The sequence below is a fragment of the Varroa jacobsoni genome, unplaced genomic scaffold, assembly GCF_002532875.2.
Source record: "Varroa jacobsoni isolate VJ856 unplaced genomic scaffold, vjacob_1.0 scaffold_1423, whole genome shotgun sequence".
NCBI lineage: Eukaryota > Metazoa > Arthropoda > Arachnida > Mesostigmata > Varroidae > Varroa > Varroa jacobsoni.
Window position 1 is genome coordinate 599,567 of NW_019214325.1, and position 14,673 is coordinate 614,239.

Consider the following 14,673-nt stretch of genomic DNA (forward strand, 5'->3'; position numbering starts at 1 on the left):
TATACTTCATAATTAAAAGCTAACCGAACAGAGAAGTGGGTAAAAATTCTAAAAACAAGCGGAGAAACGGCGTTGTTAGTTTAAGCAATTGTATGCACACTTACAATGGTATAATACTACTTGATTGACAAATATCCTATGGCCATGGTGAATGTTGTGAGCGTCGCCATACACTTACCGGCACATCATACATTAATTCAACATAAAATATTTTGTGTCACCGTAACATGCAAAAGAGGCATACAAGAGACACAATCGTCAAGTGTTGATGCACCAATCCCTAAACAGAACTCTCAGGTACTACCAATACGTTCCTCTTTATATATTTCTGTCATTTCAGATAACAATGCTTATCGCCAAAACTAAATTTTAAATCTATGTAAAAGCTATACCATTAAGAATTTTTAATTTATTTAGAAATTTAAAAAAGTTAAATAATTAACTTAATAAAAATTAAATAGTTAGTAGTAACATTTGTGTTATAATATAATCTCTACCCAATGGTATCTATAAATATATCTTTCCCTCATCGTGCACTAGAAAGAAACAGGTCTGCCGGTACGATTTTTTAATGCTATTTATTCTAAAATCTATGAATGCATGTACAGCTATAAGATTTGTGCTCAATTCATAGGAGAGGACATCATTTTTGGACGTATCATATACAGACAGATGCGAATACATTCGAGATGAAATACTAAGCGCGGTATATCAATTTTTTTAAATAAACCTTGCCTTTTAATATGGGACGATGCTATTGTTAAGTGCTCACCATTGACTTGATTCGAAAATTGGTTCCTCGCATATGTCCTCTTTATGATTTTCTGTATCTGTTATCAACCGCGATATCATCAAGTATTAACTAGGGAATGTGAAAGGCGTACGCCTATTCGTACTGTGATCGACCCGCTACTTTATTTTTTAGCCAGCTAAACGGCAAGCCAATCTTTTCATACGGATACTAACATATCATTGTATATTTTTCAACTCTCAGTCGAATGAAAACAAGGACAAAATGGATTCGTTAGGGTAACTGTCTCACTTCCATCTAACAGATCTAATTATTAAATGGTAGCAGTAAAAGGATCAACTCAATCACATAAGTGGCCTTGCTTATTCAAAAAACTTATGTAATAATTCTAAAAATTTTGCAACACATGCGCATAATTAACATATAAGTATTTTCATGCATTCTTCAGTGATGCACAGAGATGATCTGCGCTTAGCGTAACTTTGACGCTGAGCATTAAGTTCGGCTAAGAGAATTGTACCATACAGTAAGCTGAGCTTCGAAAGCATTCAACGCATTACCTCTTGCCTTGGAGTAAGGCGTAAGATCAAGGGCATGAGAAAAATATCAGTGAAGTTGAAGCCGGGCCTGAGTTGCAATGGAACTGGAGTCTTTGAACATTTGTCAAAACGTACCTTTAACAGGATATCAGCCATTAACACCTGAATAAGTATCAGAGCAAGCCGGCGTCCAATGCAACTTTTGGGTCCGTCGCCGAAGGTGAGGAAAGCCGAGGTTTCTGAGACGACTTGTTCATCCTTCAAAAAACGTTCAGGGATAAACTTATCGGGCTCGGGGAAATACTTCGGGTCATGGTGAAGAAGAGCGATTGGAAATTCGACAATCATACCTTTTTTAATAGCTATTCCGGCCACTTCCGTATCCTCGGTAGCGATACGGTCTATTGAAAATGTGATCGGCACAATACGTAGTGATTCTAGAAGACAGGCTTCAAGAAGCTTCATCTTTTGTACATCGTCATAGTGGACCTCCGTTCGTTCGCCCATAATGTGCTTCACCTCGTCGTAAACCTGGTCTTGCACTTCTGGGTTTGTAGCGAGGAAATAGGTACATAGCTGCAGAGTTATTGCGCTTGTTTCAATGCCGCCAATGAAAAAGAGGAAGGCTTGCGATGCAAGAACTTCGTCGGTGATGTAATTGTCGGCGTTTTCTTTCTGGGCTATGAGGTGCAGATCAAGGATGTCAGCCGTTCCATTTTTGATAACTTCGTCAAGATTTTTTTTTTTTTCTGCCAAAATGTGTTTTCCAATATTGCCAAAGAACTTTGTTGCCCCTTTTGGCGGGAAATGAGCAAAAGGCAGGTATCGAAGTATACTGGGAAACGTGAAAGCAAGTATTAGCGATAGACCTGGTCTTAAAATCTGAGTACCGTATTTCACAAAATCGTTGTCAGGATCGTTGAGACAGTCAAGATCTATTCCAAAAGACACTGCTACGATTGAATCCATGCTATAGTTATAAAAAAGCTTCTTCAAATCTATTTCATTGTGGTTGGACTTCGCTACAGCCGCTATTGTGTTGCCATATCGTTTGGCCACCTTGTCAAACTTCGGAATCATTCCTTTGATCTTCGACGAAGTGAAGGTATACCCCATTACCGTCCTCACGGCTTTCCATTGGTCGTACGGTAGATGTGTGAGAGTGTTGTCCCAGAGGGCATCGCCGGTCGAGAACTCGAAAGTTCTTCCGAAAAAACTACCAAACTGTTTAATAAGCACCTCCTTAGCAATTTCCGCGTCTGCTACCATTAGCGATGGCGTCAAGCCCCGATATGTGCCATAGATAGTTCCATACTTTTTGACGTCGTCACGGATGACTTCAGAGATGACTCTAGTGTTGAACAACCACAAGAGTCGGTAAAAATGTCTTGGCCATGATTCATACGGCAATCCACGTTTGCTCCAAAAAAGGCACACATTTATTAGCTTAATAATTAGCAGGGCTACCAAAACGAGCAACAGGTAAGGCCACATAGCTGAAGAATCCTTAGGAAAGATACCATTGATACGCAATAGCAGTTACTGCGCGATTGTTATAAGTCGCCCTTGAAAGCAATCATGATTGTCTTTCCTTCCCCCAAATGGAAAGGGCGGATCTGTGGAATAGTTGTGGTGACGTTGAAGTTCGCCTGTTTCATGCCATTGCACGTAGCAATAAACACTTAAGAGATTATCTAGTTGTGTAACCGTGTTATTATTACTCTCATTAGATGTCTATGCATTTCATACCTTTTAACACGAACTAGTTACTAATGATAAAGTATTTAATGTGTTTTACTTCTAGCACAGTTTGACAAGGAGGGAAACAGTGCGTGTTATTTATGGTAACAAATATCAAGAGCTATAAAAACAGGTTTCAATGAGTTTTGCAGCTTTGGGGTAGTTATTACTCTGATATAATCCAAAAACCCCTGAATATGGTTGAAAGGTTCACAATTCATAAACAACTGGGATGTACAATCTATTTTGCTACTTCTTCATGTTTGCGTATTCGAAGTAAAATGGAAATACCCGTAAGTTAACGCGAAAGATATTAACTGAATTCTGTAATAAATATTACGTTATAGAAGAATGAAATAAAGGACAAAACATATTATTATAGTTTTTGTGTTACATTTAGCTTTTGTTTTAAGAAATGTTTTACGAAATTATGGTGTTTTGAGAAATAATACATACTTGAGAGTCAGAACTTGATATAGAACTTTGGTATCCAGACGAAACTATGAAAACAGCAGCGTCTAAATTTAAGAAGTTGCCAACAACACTTGCTTTAGCGCCAAGTCTAAGGCAGTCAATAATCCGGGCGACCTTTCCGTGTATTTGCCTCTTGATCGTTGCTAACAATTAGTGTGTCAATCTATGCTCAGTAGGGGCGATTATAAAAAGAACGCATGCAAAAACAGTAATAACTCAAGCATATTTTCTAGTTAATCCACGATCATATGATCTGGTCGTGTGGAAACCTGGACCTATGTAAGGTCTAAATGTTTGTCTTATTTTTTCAATGACTGCACCTAATCAGCATAAATATGAAACAGGATGTTTCATGTGACAGAAATGTTTGCTAAGCTCTTAACAATCTGTACATGTTTTTTCAAGCGTTGATTCAAGACCATAGTTATCCTGCCCCTATACCGATGCCAATAATCAATAGGAAAAAAAGAAATCAATAGGAAAAATACGGTCGAGATTATAGTTGGAATTTCTGCTTGAAGGTATTATCAAATTCAATGCACATCCAGAACTAAAAAGCCGTCAGCACGGGTGTCCTCTCGGCCTACTGTTGATTGAAAAAACGTGACGTGGACTACGATAACCAAAAGATTTGAGTGTGTGCTTTATAAGGTTTTTTGCTGGACTAGCTAGTCATTACATTTTCTCGTCCACTATTGCTTATGCCCCTAAATTAAATACACTGGTAAGGCCCCCCGCACTGCCTTATTCTCTATTAGTTAGTATCGCAACTAATCAAGTTCAGCGGAGTGTATAATACCGATCACAATAAATACAGATATTTGATCCTCATAGAATTGCGTGCATATCTATGAATGTACATCTTGTTGTCTTGTTGCCCCCATATACAAGCTGCCTTTTTAACAGGTTTACCCATTTTTTACCCACTCTTATGTTAGCCTATCGTAGATAATGAGCACACAGTTCACTTGGCATCGTGTATCTAGCAGAGAAATATCCAATGACGAGATCGGATTTGCTTAATCCATCTTTTTTTTTTTCGAAGTGAGAATCAGAACCAGCTTGCCCGGATGCGATGCCATTTTATCATAGTTTGTGAATTTTAATATTTTCTGTAAGTTGCTTTTTCTGATGCGCTTTCAATAGAATAAATCTTGTGTTAATTTACTGGGTATAACATTAACATACTGGATATAGCATTGCAAATCGTTGATTTTTATTCATTGTCAGTTTTATACGAGTATAAATATTGAACAATCCCCGCTATAAATAATTCCCGGTGATGCTATTTGAAGGCGTGCACGAAGTGAACTAGTTAAATGTACTATTTATGGTGGATCCGAGCATCATCTGGCCTAGGCGGATGAAATCGATCCATACTTTTCGAGAATAGGTCGTATTCCGAGACGGGAGCTTATTCCAATAATTTGGATTGATAAAAACGCAATTTTCTGTTACAGTCTATCAATTCGTCAACGTCACTACCTTTATGCACTTTCCATTATGATGACACTTTGTGATGTTTCTAGAAAGTTTATTTGGCCACAAAAGTTAATAATAATATTATGTCTAGCATTAGCGTTCAAGCAGAGTTATCTCGTACACGATATTTTTTTTAAAACGCTGTTAGTTTAGCTGCGTGCAATTAGGAAATCCGAGCGAATATTTGCATCCTATGCAAGGTTCATTCAACTTTTGTCGGAAAAGGTAAGGGAAATAGCAAGAAGTGTGTGTGTGTGTGCCAGACTTATTTGAGATAATACGGTTCTCCGAGATTTTATAGTAGCATATGTTTTTTTTTTTTGGAAAAAAATACCTGCACTGTGTTTCAATCAATTTGTATTTTTTATTTACGTTTGTCTATTATTAATTCGAAATATGCTAATCGTAGAACTTTCACTTTGGTTACAGTCGATAACCTTTTTCACGATTAATCGAAGAGCGACAAAATGTCAAACAACTTCATTCATTCATTTAGTGATTTCCTTTTTGTGAGAAAATATTATTTCACTTTTTCCTAATTATTTAAATTTTGAACAACAATGTCGTAACTCTTTCCTTGAAATCTATCGAAAATCGTTATAATAACATTATCTCGACGAAAATTAGAAATTTACATATTTTTCGGAAATCGTCGAAGTGTGTTAGGAACAAACTGCGACTTGCGATACGAAAATTACTATAGCATGCTTATCTGTGATGTGCTTTACTATGACAAATAATATAACGAAGGAAAATTTTGCCAACGTCATACGGTTATGGGGTTGTCTAGGCCCTTCACTAAACGAAATTCAAGCCTACTTTTCCTCTGTCTCTATTAACGAAGTTACAACGAAAGCCTTTGACGGTGTTTTACAGTTACCGATAGGCCCGATGTGGTAACAATCTTTCTGAAAGAAACATACGCCGGCCTGTTTATTAAGACAATTTATTCATAATTATGGCCAGGCAAGACTATTTGCGGTATCTCAGCGGTCTCGTACAATGCTATCCCGTCAAATTCGTGCAAACATGCCATTAATGTGGACCTATGACAGGATTTCCTGCTAGTTACCCCGCGTACCTGGCAGTGTAGTACTTAATTTGTATCCACCATAGCTTTCTGTATTGTTTAAGTGAGAGCCACTTTTCTCGACACTGGGTACTTAACGATAGTGGCTGGAGCACTTCGCAATTTTCGGATACCATTCATCTGGCCCCATGATAACGCAACCGTAGTGTGTCTTTTTACTGACTCTTGGAATACATAGCTGTAGAGGTTTAAGACTGGACTTAGACACCCTTCGATTTGTGGCAAGAACCAATAGTTCAAAACAAGACTCAACAGCGGTACCGACCGTAAAATTTGAATGTTGATATTATAGACTCCACATATTCGAGAGCCAACTGGCCTACATCGAGGTGATAATCGCGATTCAGGCTAAACTAATGCCTTGTGATTAAGGTTACAATCTATTTTGGGATAGTGTTATTTTTTTACCCTCTAACTCAGTCTTATATCAACCATAGCCCCTCTTGGATACATTGTTCTGTCAACAAACAATTATACGCGAAAAAGTACGCTTCTATCTATGGAACAAGCTACAAATGTAGTTCTAAAAAAACACAGATGTTCTGTGAGTAAAGGCAGTAGCTTTACAAGATGTCAAATTCAATATCAAAACTACGCACCGCACCTGTGCAGTATTACAACATACGTTGTGTAATAATAAGAATAATAGTGATATTCAGTAATTGCTTTGTGTATGTGATTTTGTATCTGGACCAGATACAAAAAAAAGAACCACTGCAAAATAATATGAACTTTTCCGGATTGCATGTGTTTATATGCTCTAGACATCTTTATATTAAGTAGGAAATTATTATAATTACTAACCAATATCAGTCATAACAGCGAATACGTTTTTCAGATGTCTTGCATTTGTATGCAAAGATAATAGAAAACAGTAACATCGTTAGAAATAGCTTTTACTTACTCCATTTATTTTAAATACATGACACCCAATTTAATTCATTAATTAATTCGGTAAAGCGATTTATTAACATGTTATTATACTTTTGCAATAATATATAAAGCAGTTACAAACGAATTCGGCGAACTTTGAGATTGACTAATTTTTGAACGATTGTCGCTAGCAGAAGGAATTTAGCTGATAAATACTCTAATCTTTTAGAAACTTGTAAATGAAAAGTGGGTTAGTCTATTTTGGCAGAAATGAGCTCAGGACAAGAAAAAAGGTCTTTTAATTTTGACAATCATACGCCCAGTGATCAAGTTTTTGCACTTCAAAGGCTACAGCGCTACCGAAATTCCTTGAAAATCTGCAAAAGCATTAAATAAGGAGGTCTTAAGTGAAAGGACAGTACGGAGATCAGCGAGAGCATGAGCAGATGTCGGAACGCATCACCGCAATTGAGGAGGCTTTTTACGAAAATAGAGCCCAACGTTTAAATGCTCTATGAACTAAAACTAGCACACACATGTAACGTGTTACAGAATCACAAAATAAATACTGAAAATGCGGGAACTGAGTAAAAAGGGGTCACCCATGAATCGGCTTCAGGCTAGTTAGAAATACGTCTAATATATTCGACGCACAATTTGCATAACTTTAAGCAACGAGGAACTCTCCTGGAGGAGAGTCGGCGAGGGGGGAGAAGTCGAGCTTAGTGGCAGTATGTAGTAAATTCGAACTGAAGGTAGTGGTAGTACTTGCAGTGAACGTTAGAAGCCTCTACTGCTATAAAATGCTTGCCTAGAATAAAATAATAGATCCAGCCTGCTCTCCTTGAGAGACTCATAGGCTGCTAGCACGGCAACCGAAAGCACACACTCTGCCTACTTCATAACAATGCTTCAATTACTTTTTGAATTGGAATATTTAATATCAGCTTCAACCCGCTAATTCTCGAGACCTAAGTTCGTGTGACTGCGGTACTTTCCATACCCTAAAAAAGGCAACTAATAGGCAAGCATTTCCTACTAAGGATTTACTTTGAAACGCCATAGATAGATAGAAAGTACTTATGGAAACAAGAATAGCAGGTACGTGGCTACCATAAGTATGAAAAAAAATTAAAAAAAGTACCTTTAACACATCTTAAAAATCATAATTCGAGTCCAGCTAGTGCAAAAGTTATTCAGTTCCAAATCTACCGGATTTGCTTGTAAAAGCCAACAATCTGGTTTATACAATGGTGATTAACTCTAGCCTGAGTTTCTAGATTTATTGACTCCTCTACACACATTTCGCCTTAAAAAGGTTGAGATGCAATGTCTTATCTTACCAGTAAGTCAAAATATTGGGAATATCATAGAATGCTTGGACACGCTACATGTGTGTACATACAATTTTTCAGGCAATAACAAAATCCAACATAAAAGAAAAGCCCAGAGATAACAGCTGTGAAGCGTCTCAAAACGCATATTTACTTTTTTTAGCTACCCACGACGGTGCGCTACAATAGGGAAACGTCAAAGCAGCAAATTCAGATCTAAGAACATTGCTATAATAGTTATAAGGTGGCTACAAATGATAATCCTTTAATATTGTCAACATCTCTACGAATATGCATAAAACTTTTGCTAATTCACCGGGGACATTGAGATTATTGTTACTAAAATACTCGTCGTGAAGAATGAGAAAGAACTTCTGGGTCTCCGGTGTTCAATATTTTCCAACTATTTCTCTCATGAGCAAGCCCGTGGACCCCAATGTTCTCGAAAATCCCTCAATGTATATATGCTAACATTAACACAGGTACTATGCTTCGATACGGTACTAGATTACCTAATGTGTTCCATGGGCTCTATCAGTCTAAGCCATTATTGGCTGATGGTAGCACAGATATTGCAGGTAAATGCTACTGGTAATATATATGGCTTAGCAGCTTCCTAAACACGCGAAATGAATTACTAAGAGTATATTTTTCCAGCGTTAAAAAAGCCGTTTAAGGATTAATTAAACAAAGGAGCAACTTATATATTTAGCACCTCATGAATCAATATTTAGTTTATTACTCATGACCACATCTGTTTCTATCGGTCATGTGTATAAAACAATAATTTTTCGCAATATACAGGAAATATATTGTCTTTTAAATTCAGCCCGAATACGCGATTTTTAAACGGATACAGATAAATGTCAGTATATACATATAGTAGAAATCATTGTATTAACAAGAAAAAAGAGTGTCTCGACTTGGGAAACAACAGCACTCAGCAATATTTTGAAATATCTTACTCAATAGATCAACTAATTCCAGAAAATAATCGAAGATTTTAAAAGGTTTTGCTACAAACAGCAATATCAATTGACATACTTAACATTAATGAACCATGCAGGTCAGTAAAATGGTGAAAGGGATCTTACGGGATCTAGGTCCAATTTCCCTTACGAGACAAATTAAAGAAAGACGCGACGCAAACTGAATTTGAATGGGAGTTATTTGCTGTACATCTGAAGCTGCAGGTATTCTTTGAGCTCCTAAAATACATACTGGCCATACATTTTCAAATTTGCTTTTTTTTGATTGTTTACGGAAATTCTAAAAATTGATAGATGTTATCGAAGAGACCAAACCACATACATCTTCGTTAGGCTAAATAATACCATGATGCGAAATTTTGATAATAATGAATTAAAAATTACAATAAGAACATTGATTATGTATATACTTAGCAATAAAATCCAATGGCTGCATACAGGTCAGATCTAATGAGATATTCCCAGATATGATGGACAAAAATGAATAGTGAAGTTAACTGCATGATTAAAGACGACCATTGCCTTCGTTTTGCAGTAAATCATTGAATCCACGTTAAATTGAACGATTCGGCTGCATAGTATGTCCATATCCTACTTTTACATACAGAAAAAGCCACTGTATAACCATAGCAAAAAAAATTATTCAATGTAGTAGTTTTATACAAGAAGCAAACCACTTTTCATAATCTTTTATTCCTCAGCGCCAAATTTTTACTTAAAATATATCCAAATGAATTCATTCAAATTACTTCATCATATTTAACAAGTAAAGAGATCGTTTTCCTGCTGAAAATGCCAATTATTACTTATGCCATTAACTTAAATGGGCGCTAGGATCATTATCATAGAAACTTAAGCTTCTTCCTGTTGTTTTTACAGAGAATTTTTACCTTCCTCTCGATCAATGGCATGTTTACCTTTATACGGTCGGGCTACGCCTATTGTCAAGGGAAGTATAGTAGGTAGCCTTCAGGCCTTTATCATAACGTTTTCCAATCCTTTTTATTATTTAACGGAGTCCGTCTCCGATCAGCCTCCCACGTTTATCACTGCATTCTCAGAAGTGTACAACAGTTCTACACTATCTACGCGATTCCCATTTAAGACTTTTAAACACAATTCATTTTCCCAACGATTACTTATAAAGAGGCTGGGCCTTGTGAAAGAGACGTCTAGAACAAATCGCTTCGAAGAGATAAAGGCTGGCGCCTGCCCGCTCTCTTGCATGTGCTGATGGCATGGAAACTAAACTACATTTTACAGCTAAAACACGTCTTCTTCTACAAAGACTAGGACCCTAAGGCTAGAGTGGAATGGGTCCAGGGAGCACCTCTGGGCTCATTCTATCCTGTTGACTTTGCCGAATGGCATCGGCGCGTTCTTCCATAGCGACTTTACGTTGGCGGTGTCGTTGACATGCCCCATCAGCACGCTCAGCTGCCCTTTCCGCAGCACCCAGGCCCGCTTCGCACGCTGAGCACCAATCTGCCAGAAGTCGACTCACAGTTGAGAGATCACCTATAATAGATAGATGACGATTATTATGTGTTATATGTTTATAAACCAATAGTTATTATATTAGATATTACAGCAAAGTTAAAGATCTAAGTTTAGTCATAGGCCATCTGCCAAAAACTGGTTTGCAAGGTTTTGGAGCACATACACATATAGTAGAATTAATTTGTAACAGAACTTCCATTTAGAATAAAGGAAACGTACAGGAAACATCTCGGGCTAGCGCCTGATCAACCTGAAAGCAAGCATTTCTTTGATCAAGCTTCCCCTTGACAACTTCTGCATAGATCGCTTCAATTACGAGGTCTTCCAGCTCCCTTCGAGATGATAGACCGAGTTCCTCCATAAGTTCAGCATAGGGCAATGAACGCGAGTGGGCAGCCAACGAAGCGACACTCAATTGACGAAGCTTTCTTAGCTGTGCTTCCGTTAAAGGTGGATATGCAGACTCATTACCTAAGGAATAGATAAAATTAATTCGATTCATTAGCTTTTAATACGTTTAAATCTAAGTCAATATCTAATGTAATCTAATAAATTGTAATAAAAAGTAAACAGGAAATAATACTATATACATAATAAACAGGAAATAGTACCCTTTATTTAACGTCACTGTACCTTTGTAGTCCCTTAAGGTTCCATAGGCGAAAAGTTTAAGTAACTCGAGGTCTTTTGCGTATTCCGTGCCGGCCAACTGAAAGCAAATCATATGAAAAGTCACTATTCGTTTGTAAAATCTACTAAGTAAATTATTTTTGGATACACTGTGTGCTGACAGACGCATTTATAGAAATGGTACTGCTCAAAAAGGACTGCATTATTCTTTTTAATAATTTAACCTAGCGATGTTTATTGCACAGTGTTGACTTCGATCTTAAAGCTAGTTGTATTACAAAAATAGGCGATCATACACATACACATCTACACTATTCTAAGTTCAGTCATTGACATCACAAATAGATAGAACAGATCCAAAGCGTTTTGTTTAAGTTGCTTTCTATACCTGCTGCACTCTTGGCAAATCAAGCAGTTCGCCGAAAACGAGAACCCCAGGCGCTTCGAGAGCTGCTTGAACCGTGTGTGCCACCTCTGCTGATGTTGTTGCAGCCTTTATCTGTGACACCAAGGCCTCCTGGCGACATGTTCCTGTTGACGCGTTAGAGGTTCCGATCGAACGTTGACAATTGGCAGGTGGCGCTGGGTTCATCGGCACGTCCATTTTACTCGTCTAATCCTTTACACAATAACATAACATTTTGCTCAGTCAACTGATGAAGAATATATTTCTATATATTCATATGAACTGTAAATATTATAACAATTTAAAATGTTTTCAATTAACGAACTTGTAGAAAAGTCTCCATTTCCAATGTTAGAATAATTTCATCATACTGGTGTTTTGTTTCTAGTCTATCGATTAAATATTAGTTAAAATAAATTATCCGCGCAACATGCGGAATTGATTGCAATATCTGTTAAATTCCCACGCAACATAACCTGCATATCTCAAGTCTTTAAAATAAGCAGCATGTATTTTGCAACGAAATTTAGCTAAGTTAAGGAAAATGTTGTTCCTAAAGATAGTCTTAGGCAAATATTCATCACGAAAAATCTATTTGCGAGCTAAATTAGAAATTATTTGCTACGTATTCTGATGTAGAATGTGCAGAGGTAAGCGCTGAAAGCGCAAAAACATGACGTTGTCTAGTGGTTAAAAAAACTAATTTTAGTCCACGGCCCGTTGGACGTAAAATGATCAACATGATTGCATTCATCAAATGATGTAGCTTTAAAAGGAGCTGCACACACATACTGTCAAGAGACGCAGAATGCAGAGTGAAGCACAGAAGTTTCACAATCCGTATGGTTAGCACGCTACGATATAAAAACACTAAAGATTCCCTGCTACACTAAACAAACAAACAAATCATGTTCTTGTGGGATGTGTCCCGTTAGCTACCGCATGAGCGGCTGTATGGGTTTTTGTTTAAAGTTCCAAGCGCGGGAATAAGAGCCTTACTGCGATTGACTTTGTATGATAATAAAATAATAAGAATTTAATGAAGTGTCAATGAAAAAGCTGTATTCCGTAAGGATTTTCAGTAATTTCTTTTTGTGCTAGCTGAACTCCATTAGCAAGCGGATGGCAGATCCGAACCTTTGGACCCAGGCACTCTAATTGTACAATCCTGCAGCTTTCAAATCTCGTTAATTTGTATTATTGAAGAAGTATGTGGTGCATAGTATGCTTTTACGAACAAGGGTACCTAAAACTTATGATTGAATGTAGCGCAAGAAATAATGGAAGAAAATTTATCAGAAATAGCAATATAACGGAGAAATATTCTATTAAATGTTAAAAAAGAAGACACACCAATGTCCTAACTAGTAATTACTGAGGTGAAAAATCTAGCGTCAACCTTGTAAATCTAGGCTGCGCCCTTCTTTCTCTTCTGGGTTAATTTTAGGTATATACAGTGCATCTGTCACGAATTTGCCACACAACGGCACTTAATTGTGCTATCAGCTGGGTCGACTGGATGATAACACCCCTGAGTATACGTTTTTGTCGATTATTCCGTTGATGAGGATGGTGGTTACTAAGATTAATTTATGCAGAAGGGCTGGATTCGGAAAAAACTACACGCAGACCGGTGGTCTCGATTTCCCCAAACAGGCCGTAATGGCGCACCTTGCCATTTAACTGCATTTCTCTCAATGTCGCTTTTAATTTAACTTTTGCTGCGAAACTCCTGTACCTGCATACACCCAAAGTAAATTTTTATTAACTGTTAAATTTAACCTTGTATAATTAAGCTTGATTTCTCAAGATTGAACGTGTATTACTATAGATTTTAGTCAATAACATGATTATCTGAGAGGACGCAGGTGTAAATATAAGGTTGAATGGTAGGCTTCAAGTGACAAACGTGGATGTTATATGTTCGGTATTTAAGTCGTTAAACATTACCTCATACTGCTGGCTGCCAGCATAAATATGCATGTAGTTCGTTCCTATAATTTTCCAGAGCGGACGCTTGACCACTTTAGCCGTTCCCGTCAAGCGCTGCATTTAGGCGCAAGCAATATAGTAAATTGGCGTGCGGTCTTATGCTCAGCCAACACAGGGTGCATCCATTCTTTTGGCATTCGTTTAAACGCCAACACATTGTCTAAAATTTATATTTGCATACATTTATATAAAAATTATATTTGCAACAATTGGGCGTCTGTTAAAGCACTTATGCAGTTGAAGTGGGAGTTCAAACGTTGTTAGGTCACTAAAGTATACAACCCTTGTGATTATGCAGATAGGTGCTCTAATATAACTTTTGCATTTTTCGTTCCAGTTGTTCCGACAATAAAAAGGACTCGAAAAAATCAATTCATGCTTACGTAAGTGGAGAAGCTCGCTCGAGCCTAAAGCTGGGGACAGGCCGGCGGTACGTCTTCGATAGTTAGACACCTCTTGAGCCTCATGCAAATTTTACATTCAGCAAAAATTAATTTTTGTTACTTTTCTTACATAGAGAATTAGATACGAAAAAGTCAGATAATGCATCGTTGGTGTTACGTCTCCAGTGTCAAGACATTTCAGTATGGGTCTTTAATTTAGCAGTAACTTAACGAGTTGCCATCCCCCGGCGATAGAATTGGGTATTTCGTCCGTTTGCGATTTATACCAGAGTAGACCCACTATATCATCTAAGCCGAGCTCACGTAGTGATTCGGTTTAATACAGAGAATATTCACTTCTAGAGATTACCTTAAATGTATGAGAAAGCAATTCGACTTTTCTTACTCTTTTATCTACACAACTAAAATTATAGTGTTCATTTCAAACATCTGCTTTACATATGGGAAAATATTTGCTGAACTCACTTGA

The 14,673-nt window shown here is 37.3% G+C and overlaps 2 protein-coding genes across 4 annotated transcripts; both read right to left on the reverse strand.

Annotated features, from left to right (window-relative positions):
* Positions 1 to 559: 559 nt before the first annotated feature.
* Positions 560 to 2,841, reverse strand: LOC111269868 (cytochrome P450 3A56). Its single transcript, XM_022849754.2, has one exon. It carries the CDS (start codon positions 2,782 to 2,784, stop codon positions 1,300 to 1,302), a length of 1,485 nt encoding a protein of 494 aa, XP_022705489.1. The 5' UTR covers positions 2,785 to 2,841; the 3' UTR covers positions 560 to 1,299.
* Positions 2,842 to 8,962: 6,121 nt separating this feature from the next.
* On the reverse strand, positions 8,963 to 14,581 carry CSN7 (COP9 signalosome subunit 7). Of its 3 annotated transcripts, XM_022849757.2 has the most exons (6): positions 14,184 to 14,581; positions 13,759 to 13,960; positions 11,791 to 12,021; positions 11,406 to 11,481; positions 10,992 to 11,243; positions 8,963 to 10,790 (listed from the first exon to the last, which is right to left on the reverse strand). In XM_022849757.2, exons 3-6 carry the CDS (start codon positions 12,004 to 12,006, stop codon positions 10,576 to 10,578), a joined length of 759 nt encoding a protein of 252 aa, XP_022705492.1. In that variant the 5' UTR covers positions 12,007 to 12,021; positions 13,759 to 13,960; positions 14,184 to 14,581; the 3' UTR covers positions 8,963 to 10,575. The 3 variants fall into 3 exon arrangements, with proteins under 3 accessions (XP_022705492.1, XP_022705490.1, XP_022705491.1); XM_022849755.2 differs by lacking the exons at positions 13,759 to 13,960; positions 14,184 to 14,581 and adding an exon at positions 12,601 to 12,735; XM_022849756.2 differs by lacking the exons at positions 13,759 to 13,960; positions 14,184 to 14,581 and adding an exon at positions 12,597 to 12,714.
* Between the last annotated feature and the right edge of the window lie 92 nt (positions 14,582 to 14,673).